The following is a 19,724-nucleotide window of genomic DNA, read 5'->3' on the forward strand; positions in this document are numbered from 1 at the left end:
ATATATTTCAATGCCCAGCATGATTTGAGGGTATTAATAGATATTTAGTCTTTGCTAAAAGAAGAAATATCATCAAATATAATTGAAATGGTTGTTTTTGTTGTTTCAGTTTATTATTATCATTATTGTTGTTGTTGTTTTTATGATGAATATGATGTTTTGAGACCACACCTAGTTGTGCTTACTTGTAGTTCTGCACTCAGGGGTCACTCCTGGCTGGCTCAGAGTACCATATGGGTGCAGGGGATTGAAACTGGGTCAGCCTCTTGGAAAGCCTTATTTACTATACTATCTCTCAGGCCCTGGTTTTCTTTCTTTTTTTTTTTTTTTTTGTGTATGTGTGTGTGTGTGTGTGTGGTTTTTGGGTCACACCCGGCAGTGCTCAGGGGTTATTCCTGGCTCCAGGCTCAGAAATTGCTCCTGGCAGACACGGGGGACCATATGGGACACCGGGATTCCAACTGATGACCTCCTGCATGAAAGGCAAACGCCTTACCTACATGCTGTCTCTCCAGCCCCCCTGGTTTTCATTTAACAGCTCAACTTAAACCTACTTAAGCGGGGCCAGAGAGATAGCATGGAGTAAGGCATTTGCCTTTCATGCAGAAGGTCGGTGGTTCGAATCCCGGCATCCCATATGGTTTCCTGAGCTTGCCAGGGGCGATTTCTGAGCGTAGAGCCAGGAGTAACCCCTGAGCACTGCCAGGTGTGACCCAAAAAAACAAAAACAAAACAAAACAAAAAAAAACCTTACTTAAGCAAAATAGGGAGTTTTTGCTTTATGCGTATGAAATTTCTCAAGGGTTTCAAGTATGACTATATTTAGGAATATAAACTACTGTTCTTAGGAAACCATAACCCAACTTTGTTTTATGTTGACATCATTCTCAGGCAGACTCTCTAGTGAAGCAAAAACAATTGTGAGTGGTTCCAGGATCTGATCTTTAGAAACAAGAAACTTTTATCTCTTCTCCTAATAGTCTCAGCAAAAGACTGAAGGAAGACTGTTGTTTGGCCTTGCTTGAATTATACACATATTCATCTATAACTAATTGCTGAGGCCAGGTCTGAAGGCAGGAGAAGAACAGTCTCCTGTATGTAATCTTAGAGTAAGAAATAGAGGAATGTTCACATGGAGCCAGCTCCATAGACTCACTCTTTTCTCAAATGAGATATAAACCAAAACATGAAAAATTATGGATACACCAGCCATGCAACAAAAAGCTGTCAATCTCAGGAGGAGAGGGCAGGCCAAGGCCCTAGTCTGGCAAAGCCATGTCTGCTGCATCCATGTCTGACCATTTTGCCCAAGGCCCTGCCTCACTATCCCTCTAAGATTCTCTTTGAGGACACCAATTAAACCAAACTTCAGGTATCCCAGGATTTCAGCTGATATAACTAGGGTATTTTTTGGAACAAGTATGGACACCCTCCCCAGCATCCACCTTCTTCCAAGAGGCCTGACAACTGAGAACACAGCCCTTAAAACCATAGTATCAGTTATAGTTCTTTGAATTTCTGGACAATTTCATTTGTTTGATGCTGTCATTCATATAGAAACATCCCCAATTTTAACAGAATGAACAGCTAACAAGACTTATAAAAACCTCCTGCTCTTGCATTAATAGCTTTCATATATGTGCTTGTTATTGTACTTCTTTAGTCTTTTGTTTTGTTTTGTTTTTGTTTTTGGGTCACACTGGAAGTGCCCAGGCGTTACTCCTGGGACTCTGCTCAGAAATCGCTCCTGACAGGCTCAGGGGACCATATGAGATGCTGGGATTCGAACCACCATCCTTCTGCACGTAGGGCAAACGCCCTACCTCTATGCTATCTCTCAGGCCCTAGTCTTTCTTTTTTTTAATTTATTTTTTCTCTTCCTTTTTCCTTTTATTTTTTTTTCTATTCTTTTTTGGGGGGTTGGGCCACACCCTGTGATGCTCAGGGGTTACTCCTGGCTATGCGCTCAGAAATTGTTCCTGGCTCAGGGGACCATATGGCATGCTGGGGAGTCAAACCCTGATCTATCTTAGATCAGTCGAATGAAAGACAAACACTTTACCACAGTGCCACCACTCCAGCCCCATCTATTCTATTTTTTAAATCATTTTTGCTCTCACTTATCTGAAAACAAATGTATTAGGGTCAAGTATGTGATGCGTTATCTTTAATTAAAGTAAAAAATGTAAAAATAAAATAGAAATAGGGGAGATCATTTAACTAAGTTTATCATCCAAATAGAAGGGGTAAATCAGGAACTAAGCTGTGGCACAAGTGTTGGGCATTTGCCTTGCATATACTAACCTAGGATTGAACCTAGATCGAACAGTTTGATCCCCCAGCATCCCACATGGTCCCCCAAGCTAGGAGCAATTTCTGAGCGCATAGCCAGGAGTAACCCCTGAGCGTCAGCAGGTGTGGCCCCAAAACAAAACAAAATAATAAAGAAAAAAGGAAGGGGTAAATCCCCTAAAACATTTACAACACAGGAAACAGATTGAACAATAATATAATGCTAGTAGAAGGGAATAAAAAATAATACACAATGAAGTAAGATCATTGTATCAGACAGCTGAATGATGGGTAACAGAAAATTAATGCAAGAGGTATAAATTTGTATCAGAAAATGCAAGACTTGAAGACCATAAAAATATCTATAATTTATTTATTAGACAGTTGTATTTGGTTAAATATTCTCGTTAGGGCACCTCTATGCATCACCCTTTCTCCCTGTAACAATAAATGATACTAGACCATGGCCAGGAGAGAATTGAGGAGATTCCTGTGTTCCTGCATCATGCCCAGGAATGACCTTTGTAACTTGTATTCTTGGAACTGAGAGCTCAGCAATACTGTATCTCACATCATAATTGTTTTGACCTTATAATCTTTGTGGCCTATTTGTTTTAGTTCCAAAATTAGTTTATAACCCTTCTCATAATAGCTGCACCCACTGTTTTTATCAAAAAAATAAAAAGCATAACATACATGCTAACTCTGCACTGAGATATGTCATGGTTTCTATTGTCAAGGAGCCTACTGCTGAGGAAAATTGGTCTAAGACTTTGCACTAATAAAAATACCTAGATATATATGAATCTGTACCTAAAGATATGGATGAAGGTTATTAAAATAGAAAAGGAAGATTTACTTCCTAATGAGGATGAATCAGGAAAGACTTTAGAGAGAAGAAGAGGTGTAAGTGAATACTCCTTCAGGACACCAATCCCAAGGCAATTACAGACTCTTCTGGTCTGGCCTTGGCCTACTTTCTTTCCTGTAGTCACCAATGGGATCTTAGAGATTGTGATCTTCTTGATTTCTGTATTATTTCCTGGAATTCAGTTTCTTTGCCACCCAGGTAACAAGTAGCAGCAACAACAGCAGCAGTGTAGTTGTCATAGTAGTAATCACATATTAGGTTCTCAGTTATATATTAAACTATGTGGAGAGATCTTCAGATACAATTTCTGGTTTCAAGCTCTCAATTATTTTATGAAGTAAGAATTTGAGGTTCAGACAAGCTAGGTGACTTGCCTCTGTTACACATACAGGTGATGCTGGTGGAGGTCCCAGGGTATGTGAAGTTGGGGGAGAAAGGCAGCAGCTGACCCCTAACTCCATGTCTTCTGTCCAAACTGTGCCATAGCCAAATTCTGGGCCTATAAAAGCCTTTTATCTGAATCAGTCTCTTTATGGGATGGTAAGTCTAAAACTAAAGGTTGAACAAGATGAAAAAAGTGTGTGTGTGTGTGTGTGTGTGTGTGTGTGTGTGTGAGAGAGAGAGAGAGAGAGAGAGAGAGAGAGAGAGAGAGAGAATATGAAGGAGAAAGGTATTTGAGTCTAGACATTGAGGCTCTTTGAGGCCTATGAAATCTCCACAAAGGCACAAGAGCTAGGATGGAAAGGAAAGTTGGCCAACACCACTGGAGTATCCTTTGTATTAATCTTGGCATTCCTAAAACCATGGGCAGGACAGCTCTCAGAAGTGTGATGAAAGCCATACTCTAGTGGTATGGGCTGGGTCAATGTGCAATCTATGAATTACATGATAACCTCATGTCTCCTTGCCCCCAAAGTCTTTACATAATTAGCACTGGGCTCCACGGCTCCCCAGAATGCAGACATTTGGTGTGCTATACTCCCCCAGGGCAGTGAACACTGGGATTTCATGGAGTCACATGGACTAGTCTCTTAGAGGCTTTGTTGTGGCTCAGCTCATTCACATACCCAAGTTCTTCATGTTTCTCTCTGACTTCATTAGACCTTTAGCTCAAAGTCACATTCATACTTGGATTCTTACTGCCTCAAGGATTTGCATCTGGTTTATTTTTGTTGTGTTTGTGCCTGACTCTTTCACATGCATCTGTTCTGTCTCCCCCATCAGATCTTAAGTCCTCAAGGACAGAGACCATCTTTCCCACATCCCTGGTGAGGGGATGCTCAGTGCTTCTGACCGATAGGCAGGTCATCTGAGGTCCCAGGGGACCTTGGGCAGACAGGATTCCCAGCCTCCAAATGGTCAAGGATTATATTTGGGGAAAGGCCCAAAACACTTCTCACTGCTGTTCCCAGGTCTACCACAAAAAAAAAAAAAAAAAAAAAAGAATTTCTGCCAAAAAACTTTTTATATACACTATTTTTGTAGAAAAATGATCTTTTTGTTAGGAAATAGTTTGTATACAGTGCACAACTGAGCTTTCCTAAATCAATTCTTAAGTACACACAGACACACAGACACACACACACACAGAGCTTTGTCTTATTCATTTTTAGGTTTAGAGTTACCCTCCCTTAAGGAGCCTGATTCAGAGAAAAGATCACTATAGGCCAATATTAGGCTATGGCAGTTTGGACAGATTTGGAGGTAGGGATCAGAAAGAATGAATGATGTAAAAGTGAAGATGTGCCCAGAGAAAGACATGCTTCATTCACCACAATGTGGGGGCCCAGGGCAGAAATCCTGACTATAGTGCCTAAGGAGTCTATAGAAAATATTAGTAAAAGAATAGTGGAAATAAACAAAATAAAAGGCATGGAGGCAGGGCTAGAGATAAGGAAAGCCTTCCACTGAAGGAATAGTCAACTCAAGAATCCTATGATGGAGAGAATCCACAAAGCAGTTGTGAGAAGCAAAGTGAATCTGGAAAACAAACAGGCCTGCTGTGCTAAGGTAAGGATTGACATTATAAAGGACTAGGAAAAGACATGGTGGACCAGTGAGAGATTGTTTTGAATAAGACAGCAAAGTTCCTTTCCAATTAGGCTTTTAAGAGTTTGAAAAGCAAAGACAGGAGAAAAAAGGAAAACTGGAGAAGGACTAACTGAAGCAACAGTGGGCATTCCCTAAGGGACCAAGTTACACCAGAGCACATGGTCCCTTACTGGCCTGGGCTGGGAGCCAACTTTTCTGTATTCTGTGCTGACAGTTGAAATGAGGCCAACTGAAAGGCTGTTTTGAACACCTTTCTGCTCTAGGTTGGGGAAGGGGCAGACTGTGGTAGGAACAGGAGGCTCCTACGCTTGATCTGCACTACTCTATAGGTGTACTATTTTTGTTATTTTCTGTGTGATTTCAGTGTCCTAAGATTTTTTTCTGTATTAACAGCCTATCCCATTTTCCACTTAGTAATATGACCTTATTTATTCTTTGAACACCATTTAACAGTCCTCACTAATCCTGATTTTTTGTCGTGTTATTAACGATGTTATAATTAGTCATAACATGCTCATCAAATAATACCTGTGAAATTATAAATATATTAGGCCACAATAAAAATTGTTACTGAAGTCGTTAAGCAGATGTGTGTGTTTATGACAACAGTGCTTACATAATCTCAACAACCAGACCCTAGGGACTCACACTGGTGATGGAACAGTTGGTTTAAATTAGGTTTCCATGTGAAATATGGTATCGCTATTTTTTCCTAGCTTTGTGGGAAAGTATATGAGAAATGATTTGACTGATACGAAATAAATCTGGATACATGATCAGAATTTACATGATCAACCTGCACTGTGAAACAGTCCTCCCTAAAGGGACGTGAGTTAATTCAGGCCTTGAGAATAATAAATCATTGCTGTTGTCAGAATAACCTAATTGGGGGGGGGGTAACTTTCCAGCATCCCAAATTAGGCACCAATTTCTACATAAAGGGAACAAAGGAGTATGAAAGAATATATCTCAACATCTAGTATATTAGAGGTCTTTTCAGTCTTTTCATGGTCTCATACTTATTTGTAAGGGTTAGAATTTCCAATCCACAGAGTTGATGATTCTGTGATTCTGAGGATCTACAGATTCCACAGCAGAATATATTGGCTTATCACAATAATGAAGAATTAAAAAGAAACACTGTCTCTACTGACTAAGTAATTCCTTTCCAGGGTTTCACGAAGATGATTACTAACAAGTTAACAGGAAGGTCAGGAATAAAGAGAGGGAGCAAAGGATTGCTCAGAACTGTAGGAGGATAGGCTCTGTAAGTCCCAGAGGACCAAGGAAATCAGAATGAATTGTCTCTTCTTTCCAAGACAATCTAATTTCTTACTGGAATATCTGGACTAGGTCTTATCCTTGAGATATGATTCCCAATTATTAGGTGTTGCCTGAGCAAAGTTCTAAATAGGGAGAGGGAGGAAGTGTGTGCTTCAGCACAGTGCCTTGGAGCTAGACTTGAGGTGACAGGTGTTCCGTCACTTTTTACTTCTACTAATTTCAGAAGCAACAGATGAGTACTTAAGAACTCCTCCAAGAGACAGCAAGATAGTGTAGAGGTAAGGCATTTGCCTTTTATGCAGAAGGTCGGTGGCTCGAATCCTGGCATCCCATATGGTCCCCTGAACCTGCCAGGAGTGATTTCTGAGCATAGAGCCAGGAATAACCCCTGAGCGCTGCCGGGTGTGACTCCTCCAAGATCCAAGAATAACATATTTTACAGCAAAATCAAACCAACAATACAATCCACCTGGGTGTTAGAACAACCTACCCAGTGACAACATTAGAGAAGTTTAACCCTGAACCAGACAAAAGAGTACCAGACCAAGAGTCCCAGTTTTGACATCAACAAGAACTGATACATCTCAAAGTCACTTCTCCCAGAACCATAAAATCTGGATCTGGAAACATGAGTTGGGCTGCACTCTGTGGTTGCTGCTTGTACTAAATGTTTTTCATCCTAGCATTTTAACATTTATTTATGCTGGACATCATGAAACCTTTTTCCCCTGTGGTCGTCCTGGGTCTCATTGAAATCTCCTTATAACTCATGTCAGGAGGATGAGCTGCTCCTCAGGTTTTAGCTCTCTTACTGGACCAGATGCAGCAAATAGACTGTGTGGGGGAAAAGCCCGAAGTTTTTATTTGTAAAGTCCTGGTTAGCAGGATGGAAGAAGTCACTTAAATGAACAGTGTCCAAACACAAAATTTAGATAACAACAAAATAATTCTAAAGACTAAGCAGAGTAGTTTGAGGCTCCATAGCTAAAAGGTCAGGAGACTTGATAATAGATTTTTACTAAATATCACCCTTTAATCTGTGTAATAAAAAAAAATAAGTCACAGTAGAATTTATTTAATCCTAGAATTGGAGAATATTGACCTATGTGTCCATATTAAGCATTTATGGAGTACCACCTTAAGTACTTCTAAATTCAAGCCCTCCCACCTTTTGGAAGAGGTGAGAGGTCTTGAGCAAATATCTTATACCCTTTGTTTCATACTTTTCTCTTCTATAATATGTGAATAATGAACCAGTGTTGTGATGCAAATGGTAGAGTCTAGAATGTGTGAGGCCCTGAGTTCAATCACACACACAAACATGCATACATGCATGCATGCAAGCACCCTATTTGACCCAAACCTACCCTGATCTGCCATGCATGACTCCTATGATTCTTAGGATTGTTGTGGTAGATAAATCAGCATGTAAACTTTCCTGGAACATTGATTTATATAAGTATTTCTTCTTCACATTATGTGAATAATTAGTTGAACAGCACAATAGATTGTTCACTTGTAAAATGTAATTGAATATTTGTGTATATGTGTACTTTTACACTTTTTCATACATTTCTTTTACCTACAGTCTCAGTGCATTGGTCCAGGGGTCTCAAACTCGTGGCCTGCGGGCCGCAAATAGCCTTCCGCACAACATTTTGTGGTCCTGCCCTAGAGGAATCTTTTTTTGTTTTGTTTTGTTTTGTTTTAGTTGTTTGGGTCACCCCCCCCCCCCAATGTTCAAGGCTTACTACTGACTTTGCACTCAAGGATCACCCCGACTTTGCCTCCTGTGGCCCGCAGCTAAATTGAGTTTGAGACCCCTGGCCGTTACACCTTACCAGTAGTCAAATGTATTTATATCAATATTATTCTGAGAGTTTATTTCTTACTGTCTGGTAGAATTATAAATCAGAGGGATTATATGAATTATCTTTTAGCCTTCTTGTTTTAATTTTATTCTGGAGAGGTGACATTTTAGTTTGGGGATACACCAGCATTGAATGGGGGCTACTTTCAGCTTTGTGCTTGAAGGTGAATCTTGGCAATGCTATGGAGACCTAGCATTGCCAGGGATTGAACCCAGGCCTCACTTAGTCCATTAAGCTATGTCTCTGACTCCAGTGTCCTTGCTTCTTTATTGATAAATTAATGTATTAATTTTAACAAATTTAATTTGCTGTTGGTGCTCAATACTGTAAAATCCTAGAATTACAGCTACACATACTTCTGTAAGTGTATAAAACTTACCATACCTACCACCAACATTCCAGATCCACCAAAATACCACTGTACCATTCTTCCCACCCCCTCACCCTTTCCCTCTTGTATCCACTATATTATTTACAGCTTCTCAGAATTATTGTTGCTGTGCTTTGCCATCTTGTATTTCAACTTTCTTGTTTTAAAGATAAGGATGAGCACTACAGAGGTGGAATGACTGTCCCAGAATCCTACTGCAAAACAATGATAGAGCCACAGGTGCATGCCTGCTCTCTCAATTTGGTCGTTCATTTCCTACAATAAAGTGATTTTTTTTGTTTCTAAGAAAAACACTTTTCTTGTGAAATAATATTTATCAAGCTTCTTGACTAGAGTTTCAGTAGATGCCCTCTCTGCATTTTCTAGGTGAGTTCCTGGGTGACATGGCTGATCCTCATGGCAGGCTCCATGGAGGAAAAGAGGGAAGTCTTCTCATATCTAGTGCATGTGGCCAAATGCTGCTGGAACATGGGCAACTATAATGCAGTCATGGAATTTTTGGCTGGTCTCAGGTATGGGTAATGGGAGAATGTTTATCTCAGAAGTTTCCTTCTACTGTTGAATTCACTGGCCAAGTTAACTAAATTTATCCAAATAGACCACTGGTAGTAGTTATTTGAGGGAGGGGGCATATTGTCCTTTGCTAGTACCACTAGTCAAGGGCATTAAAAGTACTGCAGAATTCAGTCCCTATTTCTGTGCCTTGAACAATCTCTCTCTCTCTCTCTCTCTCTCTCTCTCTCTCTCTCTCTCTCTCTCTCTCTCTCTCTCCTCCTTCTTCTTCTCTCTCACCTTCATATGCAGTGCTAGGAATTAAATCAGAGTCAAGAACATGCTAGGCAAGCACCCGATCTCTCTGGCCCTAGCTTTCATTTTCTTCAATGATTTTTCTGTCAGTCATTAGGTCAAACTTGTTCTCACATTTAGTATTCTATATGTTATATTCTAAGATTAATAAAGGAAAAAAAACTAAATTTAGAAGTTAAGTCATTCATCCAAGTTCACCTGGCATAAATAGGACCAAAAACTAGACAACTCTGATTTAGATCCCATGCCTTTGTCTCTATGACATTGTGCTCTTACAATTTCTCCATCAACAGAAAGATCACTTTTCCATCAGTAATGTTTCATAGCTTTTTGTCTTGCAGCCTCAGTTACCAGCATACTACAATTGTCCTTCCCTCTAGTGGCAGGTAGCATCGTATCTGAGAAAGAAGACTGAGAGAGGAAGTTACTATATTTCCTTAAACCTCTATTTTTTCATCTACAAAAGGGCTAAATGATTTTTTACAAGTGGTTTACAGGAAGACAATACAATTGAGATAGTGTTTAGCATGTACATCTGGCTTATAATACTTATAATAAGGCTTTGTACAGAGAATTCCCCTGAGAATTTTTGCCCGAGATGTGCTTTCCCAGTGAGAATTCTCACTGTAAACTGGTTTTGTTTTATAACATAACTGAAATTTTTCTTTGGTTTTCAGGGTTGAAAGAAGAGAATTCTCAGAGTTGGGAAGTTTTTGTCCTTTTGAACTTTCTTAATTAAGAATGAATTTAAATTATCATGTCATTGGCATTTAAAATAGTCATAGAAATGTAGCAGCCATAGCTCAAAGAGGAAGTAAAATGGGAGAAAATATGGATAGTTGGAGAACAGGAGGCTATATCGAAAGATTTGGCTCTCTGCAATACTTCTGTATTACTTTCTTTTTAAAAAAGACAATGGGGGGGCCGGAGAGATAGCATGGAGGTAAGGCGTTTGCCTTTCATGCAGGAGATCATCGGTTCGAATCCCGGCGTCCCATATGGTCCCCCGTGCCTGCCAGGAACAATTTCTGAGCCTGGAGCCAGGAATAATCCCTGAGCACTGCCGGGTGTGACCCAAAAACCACAAAAAAAAAAAAAAAGACAATGGGAAGAGGCCAGAGAGATAGTACCGAGGTAGTACCTTGCAAGCAGCCGATCCAGGACAGATGGTGGTTCAAATCCCGGCATTCCATATGGTCCCCCGAGCCTTCCAGGAGTGATTTCTGAGCACAGAGTCAGAAGTAACTCCTGAGCGCCGCTGGGTATGACCCAAAAACCAAAAAAAAAAAAACAAAAAAAACAATGGGAATGTTAGAATGGCTATTATCAAGACAAAAACTCAGAAATGTTGGCAAGGTTATGGAAAGAAGGAAACCCATGTACAAGGGTACAAATGTAAATTACTCAATGACTATGCAAAAGATTGAGCAAAGAACTACTGGTATGATCCGTCAACTCCACTACTGAGGATTTATCTGAGGAAAATAGCAACAGTAACTCAAATGTATATATGTGTGCACTCCCATGCTTTTTGCAGCAATACTTATAGTCCTAAGAAATGAAAACAATAAATGAAGAAAATGATTTACATGCACAGAAGCCCACAGTCCACTAGGTTTCTGTCAGGGTTATTGTGAATGATTCAGTGCTCTCCTTTCAAAAGGAACTCCTCTTACGTGTTTTCGTTTATCTTTGTCCTCTTTTTTTCGTTTTATAAAAGTGACATTCACCTCATTTGGAGGTGTCAATAGAGCTGTGAATCCTAAATAAATATTACACCTTAAAGAGTATAGATTTCTGACCAAGATATAGAAGGGTTCAGGTGACTGCTTTGCTTTCTCCCAAGCCTAGTTCAATCCCTGATACTGCATGGTCTCCTGAGTACCACCAGGAGTGTTCCATGAACATAGAGCTGGCATAGCCATATATACTCCCAATGTAGCCCAACCCCAAAATAATATAGCTTATTTTTGGATGAACATGTATAGAAGTTAGGCTACTTGCTATCAACTATTTTATTTCTCCTTCATTCTAAAAAATGTCCTTTCCTCAAACAGGTCACGGAAGGTTTTAAAAATGTGGCAGTTTATGGACCAGTCTGACCTGGAGACCATGAGGAGTCTCAAAGACGCCATGGCCCAGCATGAATCCTCTTGGGAGTACAAGAAAGTGGTGACCCGGGCACTGCACATCCCTGGATGTAAAGTAGTTCCATTCTGTGGGGTGTTTCTGAAGGAGCTCTGTGAAGTACTTGATGGTGCCTCTGGCTTCATGAGGCTTTGCCCGAGATACAACTCCCAAGAAGGAGCATTAGAGGTGAGACCTTTGAAAATCCTTATCATCAGGAACATTGCTGCCACTTGGTTCATCACTTACTATCTCAAACAAAGATCACTTAGAAAACCCATGGTTCTAGGCTGTGACTGTTGGGCTGATTTACAGTTATGTGTTTGGGGGCATACCTGTCCTGGATTCAGCATATCTCAACCTGAGGATGTACTCTAGCTTTTCCCTGGGAGGCTCTCTCTCTCTCTCTCTCTCTCTCTCTCTCTCTCTCTCTCTCTGTACTTTTGAAGTTTATTGTTAAGTCTAGTTTAATGACAATGTATAAGTCCATGTGGAAATGGTGCCATTTTCAGGTTTTGTTTTTAATGGCTGGCAAACCTTGTCTAGGAATGTCTAAATACTGGGCTTAAGAGAAATCAGAGGATTGACTTGAAACAAAGGATGGAAGGAGACAGTGTGGCCTTCCTTTCTTCCTTAGTGGAATTTGTTCAGGAAACTTAGTAAAGGTTAGCTCCAAGCTTTCACCACAGCAACTTCACTTCCCCCACATCCATTGTTTCATGGTCCTGATACCCGGATGGAAATACTGAATGAGTTCTGATTCAGAGCTGTGGGCATTGAGAAGAGGGCACAGTGAAATTTATCGAAGATCATCTGCCCTGGTGTCATTTAGAAGAAATGAAGGCACTTTATGGAGGATTTCAGAAATTCCATATATGGAAGTCCCACATGCAAATCTGAGGTCATTCTTACAGTGGTTAGAGTTCCCACCATTCACTATACAGCTGCATGCTTACATGTGCACATGCACACAGACACACATGCACTTATGCATACACATAGGCATTTGTTTTGTCTTGATGGCAATGAAAAGATTTACCTTATACTTCAGCTTCTGCTGTGTCAAAGAGAACAAATGCATCATAAATGCTATCAGGGAGACTTGAGAGCCCCTTATGGCAGGATGATCAGTAACATCTCCCTGGATTATTTAAGGAGGATAAAAGTATAAGGGACAGAAATATTACAGCCAGGTCCTAAACTGCACCCACATCAGCTTTTTCCCGTTGATGACCATTTATAGGTAACACTTCCTGATCAAGAATACAGAATATAAAGATACAGATGAGATAACACAGATAAAAAAAAAAAAGAGTGTAACAACTACAGGAAAACTCTGTTACCATAAATTAGATAAAATCCCTGAGCAAGGATTTAATCTGATTCCATAGTATAGTTTACACTTGCCATAGTTTTTCTTAATTCTCATTCACAAGAATAAAACAAATGCTACCATTCTTCAATGATGTGGCTAATTTTCTCCTTAAGGAACCTTGGCATAATATTACTTTTTGTGTTTTAATTTCAAAGAGGAGCATAGATTCCTGAAGGGACTAAATTCTCTTAGAGGAAACAAGAGGGAGTTTTGATAATTCACATGGTACAATGGGAAAAAAAAATTTTCCCTGGAGTTTCTTTTTTTCTCACTGAAGAGAAGCACAAATGTCATTATTTATAATCATAAATTATGCTTTACTCTCCCAAGCCAAGTAGGTTACTTAGACACGGTCTATAAAGTTGCAATAACAGATTCTTGGTATTATTTTGTAGTTTGTAGCTGATTACAGTGGGCAAGATAATTTCTTACAACGAGTAGGACAAAATGGACTGAAGAATTCAGAGAAGGAATCAACAGTCAACAGCATCTTTCAGATTATCCGGAGCTGCAGTCGAAGTCTAGAGTCAGAGGAGGAGGATAGCCCTGGAGAGGGCAACAGGTCAAGAAAGAATTCCTTGAAGGATAAAGCACAATGGCAGTAAGTTTTACATTTTAAGATGGGGATGTGTAAAATCAATCATACCTCACACCATATCTCCAACCCCAAGTAAATGAGTCTGAATCAGGGTCTCACATGAAATAATCCAGACCAGGCTGAGGATGAAACGCATATAGTCTGGCCATCTTCTACCTAGTATCTCCACCAACCTGCCTGCCAAAACTGTGTTTTTTATTGAGTACTGCAAACACACCTAGGTGGGGCGGCAAGGACAGATTGCTCAGGCTCATGATATTAATCCCACCCAGGCTTACAAGCATGACCATCTCTGTTTGAGGGCAAATTTAAGTTGTAAACAAACATACAAAGCAACAGGTAAAATAAGGTGTAGCCTAACAGGGATGTTCATCTTTTCATTTTCTATTTTAGTTTGGGAGCAAGTAGATCCTAATGAAAACCCATCACCTTTATAATTAAACAACCCATTCATTTTTTTAAAATTCTCAAACTTTATCAATGCTCAATTAGGATTGGGTGACTTTGTCCTAAAATTGCTGTATATGATTCTATATCGTATCATTGGTTTCATCTTTAAAAATAAAAGTAGGGGCCCGGAGAGATAGCACAGTGGTGTTTGCCTTGCAAGCAGCCAATCCAGGACCTAAGGTGGTTGGTTTGAATCCCGGTGTCCCATATGGTCCCCCATGACTGCCAGGAGCTATTTCTGAGCAGACAAGCCAGGAGTAACCCCTGAGCACGGCCAGGTATGACCCAAAAACAAAAATAAAAAATAAAAATAAAAAAAATAAAAGTAGATCTATATTATAATTTCTTTTTGTTTTTTTTTTTTTTTTTTTGGTTTTTGGACCACACCCGGCGTTGCTCAGGGGTTACTCCTGGCTATCTGCTCAGAAATAGCTCCTGGCAGGCACGGGGGGGAGGGGGGGGGGGGAGAGGGGGGGGGAGAACCATATGGGACACCGGGATTCGAACCAACCACCTTTGGTCCTGGATCGGCTGCTTGCAAGGCAAACGCCGCTGTGCTATCTCTCCGGGCCCTGTATTATAATTTCTAAAAATTCAAAATTAAATTTTAGGAGTAGAATCTTATGATTCTTTTGGTGGTTGTATAATATGAGGCACAGGGAAATTATTAATCTATCTTAATAATCAAATGAACTAATTTAATATGTCAAGAAAAACAGAAATAAGAATTTTGGGCACCTCTCCAATTTTCTGCTTTTTTCTACATCAGGTTTTCAGGAATCTCCCTTTCAGAAATACTGCCTGGGGAGATGGGATTTAGTCCTGTAGACACTCATAGCTTTGTAATTATTTGGTTTTTTCTGATTGCTTTTTGTTGGCAGACATTCCCATTTAAGCAGACATGCATACCCAGAACCAAATGAAAAGTGCAAAATAAGTGATAGTAAAACATCTCTTCAAGTCCATTTTCTTAAGGCCAAGGGTAACTCAAATGAAAGAAACTGAGCTGTGGGAGTCATTTGGCACCATCCAAAACTATTCAACTGGCATTGACATTGCCTTGAAAAGTTTTGATCATGAGTCAGATCTTGTTGTTTTGGAGTATGTATAATGGTAGATAAAACATTTGCAAGATATTGTCCTTTGTCTTTTAAAGTGCTCTCTAGTTGCTTCTTTATGTAAGGCAATTGATCATTTTCTTTGAAATGTAATGGTCATTCTTAGGATTGGTTGTCAACACAAGATACTATCAAGTGTAGTCCCTATTTTTAAACAAAAATGGGTAAATGCCTTGCTTCTGAATCCTGAAGACAATCATGTATTAAGAAGTAAAGTATGTATTCCAGAATTTTTAAGTTTTTGGGTTTTCTTCCAAATTTCACTTCTCTTTTCACATAAAGTGGCCCAGATGTTCAAAGATGAGCTGTGCCTGCCTTTTCCTACCATGTCACCATACTAAAGCTCAAATGTCTCATAAGTCTCTACTACTAAATCTTTAACATCCAAAGTTGCTCTCAAGTCAAAATCATTTGAAAGTTTTCACACTAACACTGATAGTACTGGTGATTACAGTAGTAATATTTAAAGGGCCATCTGCAAATAAACATACTCATTCTACTCATTTCACAGCCATTGACATTATCTACATATCGTCCTCTCCCTACCCCTCTAGGATTATAGGTATTTGTGTATGTCTATCTGTATCTAACTTCCCCCAAAGGATTTGGTAGAAACTTTTATAAATATAAATAATTGAGAATATTAAAGAAAATATGATCTGAGAAAAACAGATGTGTACGCTATATAATCTATATAGCCACTATATATTATTCTAAATTTCTGAATGACCAATCGAAAGAGAAAAATCACAATTCATTAAAGTTTCATAATATTTGTAAGAAAAATAAGCCAGATGCCTGAAATACGAATGCTTTTTTCTTTTTTTTTTTGATATCTTTATTTAAACACCTTGATTACAAATAAGATTGTAGTTGAGTTTCAGTCATGTAAAGAACAAACCCCCCCCTTCACCAATGCAACATTCCCATCACCAATGTCCCAAATCTCCTTCCTCCCCACCCCACCCCCGCCTGTGCTCTAGACAGGCTTTCTACTTCCCTCATTCATTTACATTTTTATGATACTTCTCAGTGTAGTTATTTCTCTAACTGCGCTCATCACTCTTTGTGGTGAGCTTCATGGCAAGAGCTGGACCTTCTAGCCCTCCTCTCTTTTGTCTCTGAGAATTATTGCAAAAATGTCTTTTGTTTTTCTTAAAACCCATAGATGAGTGAGTCTATTCTGTGTCTATCTCTCTCCCTCTGGTTTATTTCACTTAGCATAATAGAACAAATGCTTTTTTCTTATCCTGAGATTTCTTCTTAAATTCTACTATGAAGAAGACTCAATAGGCAAAATAATGAATTTCATGTGGTTCTTTTTCTTTTTTTTTTAACTTTTTTGTTTTTGTTTTTGTTTTTGGGTCACACCCGGCAGTGCTCAGGGGTTACTCCTGGCTGTCTGCTCAGAAATAGCTCCTGGCAGACACGAGGGACCATATGGGACAACGGGATTCGAACCAACCACCTTTGGTCCTGGATCGGCTGCTTGAAAGGCAAACGCCACTGTGCTATCTCTCCGGGCCCAACTTTTTTTTTTTCATGTGGATCTTTCATAGCAGCCTTCATTTGGGGCTCTTTGTGTGTATTATGCCTTTGTTGTATGTCTATGTGTATGTTACTTAAAATTGTCAAGCTTTATAAAATACTTTTAAGAATACTTTTTCAACTGACCCCAGAAAATAGTCTCCACTTTTATGTACTTCACTTTTGCCTAAGATTTTTCCAAGTGATAACTTTATTAAATAATCCAATCACCTTTCATAAAACTTCTATTTCCCATTTTCTGCTTATTCCCCTGTCTAGTTATCTTATCATCTAAATCCTAAAATCATTTTCCTTCCCTCTCTCTATACACTGCTTGAAAGCACTCCTACAAGGGAAAAATAATCAGAATGATTCAAATATTTCTTTAACAAGCTGATGAAGTCATCTTGAAATATCATACTAAAATATTTGTAGATGTATTAATAACAGTTTTCTTATTCAGTGACTTTCTTACTTTGAAAATAACCCATGCACATGCAAGTTAGATATGGATATACTTAAAAAAAATTCACCTGAAATCAGATCAGTAAGAACTGTTGTTAGACCATCTTCTGAAACTTGGGAATCCATGCCTGATTCAAAGTTTATGTTAAAATATTCAATAGCAAAGGATTTCAATATCCTCAGGTACATCAGCTCCATGCTCTTTTGTTTATTTAGCTAAAATCAAGACTAAACAGACCACTCCAGCCTTCTTCATGTAGTAGCCACCAGTCCCATGAAAATTAGATCAAAGGCACAAGAGGTGATCCTATATTTCTTCAGTTCACCCAACTCACCGAAAAAATGCTTTTCTATTATCTCAAGCCTAGAAAATCTGTATTTTTTTCTCAAAACTACTCCTGCTAAGAGCTTCTACCAGAAGAATTCATAGTAACTCTGGAAAAGTGATTATTAAAAATTCAAGACCTCATTAGAAAAGAATGAAGAGAGAATCAACATATAGTGGAATCTTAACAACATCTCATCCAAATTTTCCTGTACTAATGAAGTGGTGCCCAGAAAAGTGAAGCCACATCTTAAAGTGCTGACAAGAAGAGGTGGGCAACAGCCTAGCCACATGTTCATTTGTATGGTGTGACATTTTCTCCTGCAGCATTTAAGGAATTTCTTTTACTGTCAAGGTTATAATTCTGAGCTTCTTTTTATTTCTCATTCCTTTGATTAGGAACATCTGAATTCTAAAAGAATACAGTGTACTTCATGTGACCCATATAGGTGATTAGTGACTTTAAATTTAGCATCAAAAAGAAAAAAAAAATCCATGTTTCTGTGTGAGTATGTTTAAGTCAAGGAGGAATGAGAGTAAGATCATTATTGGAATATAAGAATATCAACATGGCTAGATATGTTGGATTATATATAAGTTGGATTATAAATGAGCTATAAATTTTATTTTACTCTAGCCATCTTCAATATTTTGAAATGATAAATATTAAGTATTTTTACATTTAGAGAAATTGGACATATTTAGATAATGAGTTCAAATAAAAACTTAAAATGGGAAATATTTGACTCCATTAAAAGCTCAAATATTAATTGAGATTGAATCTTATCACACCAGTTATTATTTGTCTCCCCTGGGTATGTAACAACTATACTAAGCCTCTATTTTTATCATTTGTAAAACAGAAATGATTGTGACACTTTATAATGTGGATAATGTGATTTGTTGCATGTAAAAATGACATTTTATATAATAAAAGATGAAGGAACTATGGCTGCTAAAGTTAATATCTGCCAACAACATCCAGTTGCTATATTGAAGAACAGGGAGCACTCAGATATGGGCATTTTTGGTAGCATGTATTACTTCAGGAATGATCTTCAGTCATAACATTCCTTTTAGGAACTTGAACGATGTTTTCTATACACTCATGCCCCAACAATTACTTAGAGACTTGGTTGAAAGAGAATCCAGTCCTACAGGCATAGATAATTAAAAAAAAAAAAAAAAAAAGCTAAACATTAGGAAATAGACTTAAACTGGAAATACAGAAGGTATGATGTTTGCCTTACACACAATTGGCCTGGGATCAATCCTTGAGATCCCATATGATCCCCTGTCCCCATCAAAAAATGATCCCTGGACACAGAACCAGGAGCAAGCCAAGAGGACACTTTCCCCCAAAACAGCATAAAATAAAACAAAAAGTAGAGTGTCTGAAAAAAAGATAAAACTTGCTCGGTTCTACACATGCATGCATGCAAAAATGAAACGACATACTATTAAGAAACCAATTATCTTTGGTTAATAATTATTTGAGCTCTAAAAATCTCTCTTAAATTCCATCTAGTTCCTTCATGTTTCCCTTAGAAACTAGTTTCCTAAGACAACTATAAACAGAAGTGCATAAAATTCATTATGTGGTCTAAGAGACAAAACTGCAAGTTTCCATCTTGAAATAAATTATTTTAATTTTTGTGAGGATGGGAAGGGCTTTTTTTCTTCTTTTTTGAAGGGGATGGGGCTTTTGGGCCACAATCAGAAGTACTCAGTACAGTGGCTGGAGAGATAGTACAGCAGTACCCTTGCATGCTGCTGACCTGGGATGGACCTGGGTTCGATTCCCAGCATCCCATATGGTCCCCCGAGCCTGCCAGGAGTAATTTCTGAGCACAGAGCCAGGAGTAACCCAAAAACTGTGTGGCTCAAAAACCAAAAATTAAATAAATAATTAAATACAGTACAATCAGTACAGTCAGAAGTACTCAATGCCTCTGGCTGTGCTCAGACATCTCTCCTGGTACTACTCAGGGGATCTTATGTGGTACCAGAGATTGAATCTAGCTCTGCCATCTGCAAGATGTATAATCTCTCCAGTCCCTTGAAATAAAATATTTTTAGATGTAATTATATTGGGCATAGTTATTGACTGTTATTAACTTTTTAGTTATTGATTATGTTATTAACATAATTTTTCATTTCATATTGGGCAA

The 19,724-nt window shown here is 38.7% G+C and overlaps 1 protein-coding gene across 1 annotated transcript in view; it reads left to right on the forward strand.

The window, feature by feature from the left end:
* PLCE1 (phospholipase C epsilon 1) overlaps positions 1-19,724 on the forward strand; it is a 353,407-nt gene that overhangs the window by 234,555 nt on the left and 99,128 nt on the right. Inside the window, exons 5-7 of the mRNA XM_049790786.1 lie at positions 9,128-9,273; positions 11,626-11,884; positions 13,466-13,671. Coding sequence (XP_049646743.1) covers positions 9,128-9,273; positions 11,626-11,884; positions 13,466-13,671 — 611 coding nt within the window. The remainder of the gene's footprint in view (positions 1-9,127; positions 9,274-11,625; positions 11,885-13,465; positions 13,672-19,724) is intronic.

The sequence above is a fragment of the Suncus etruscus genome, chromosome 17 (assembly GCF_024139225.1).
Source record: "Suncus etruscus isolate mSunEtr1 chromosome 17, mSunEtr1.pri.cur, whole genome shotgun sequence".
NCBI lineage: Eukaryota > Metazoa > Chordata > Mammalia > Eulipotyphla > Soricidae > Suncus > Suncus etruscus.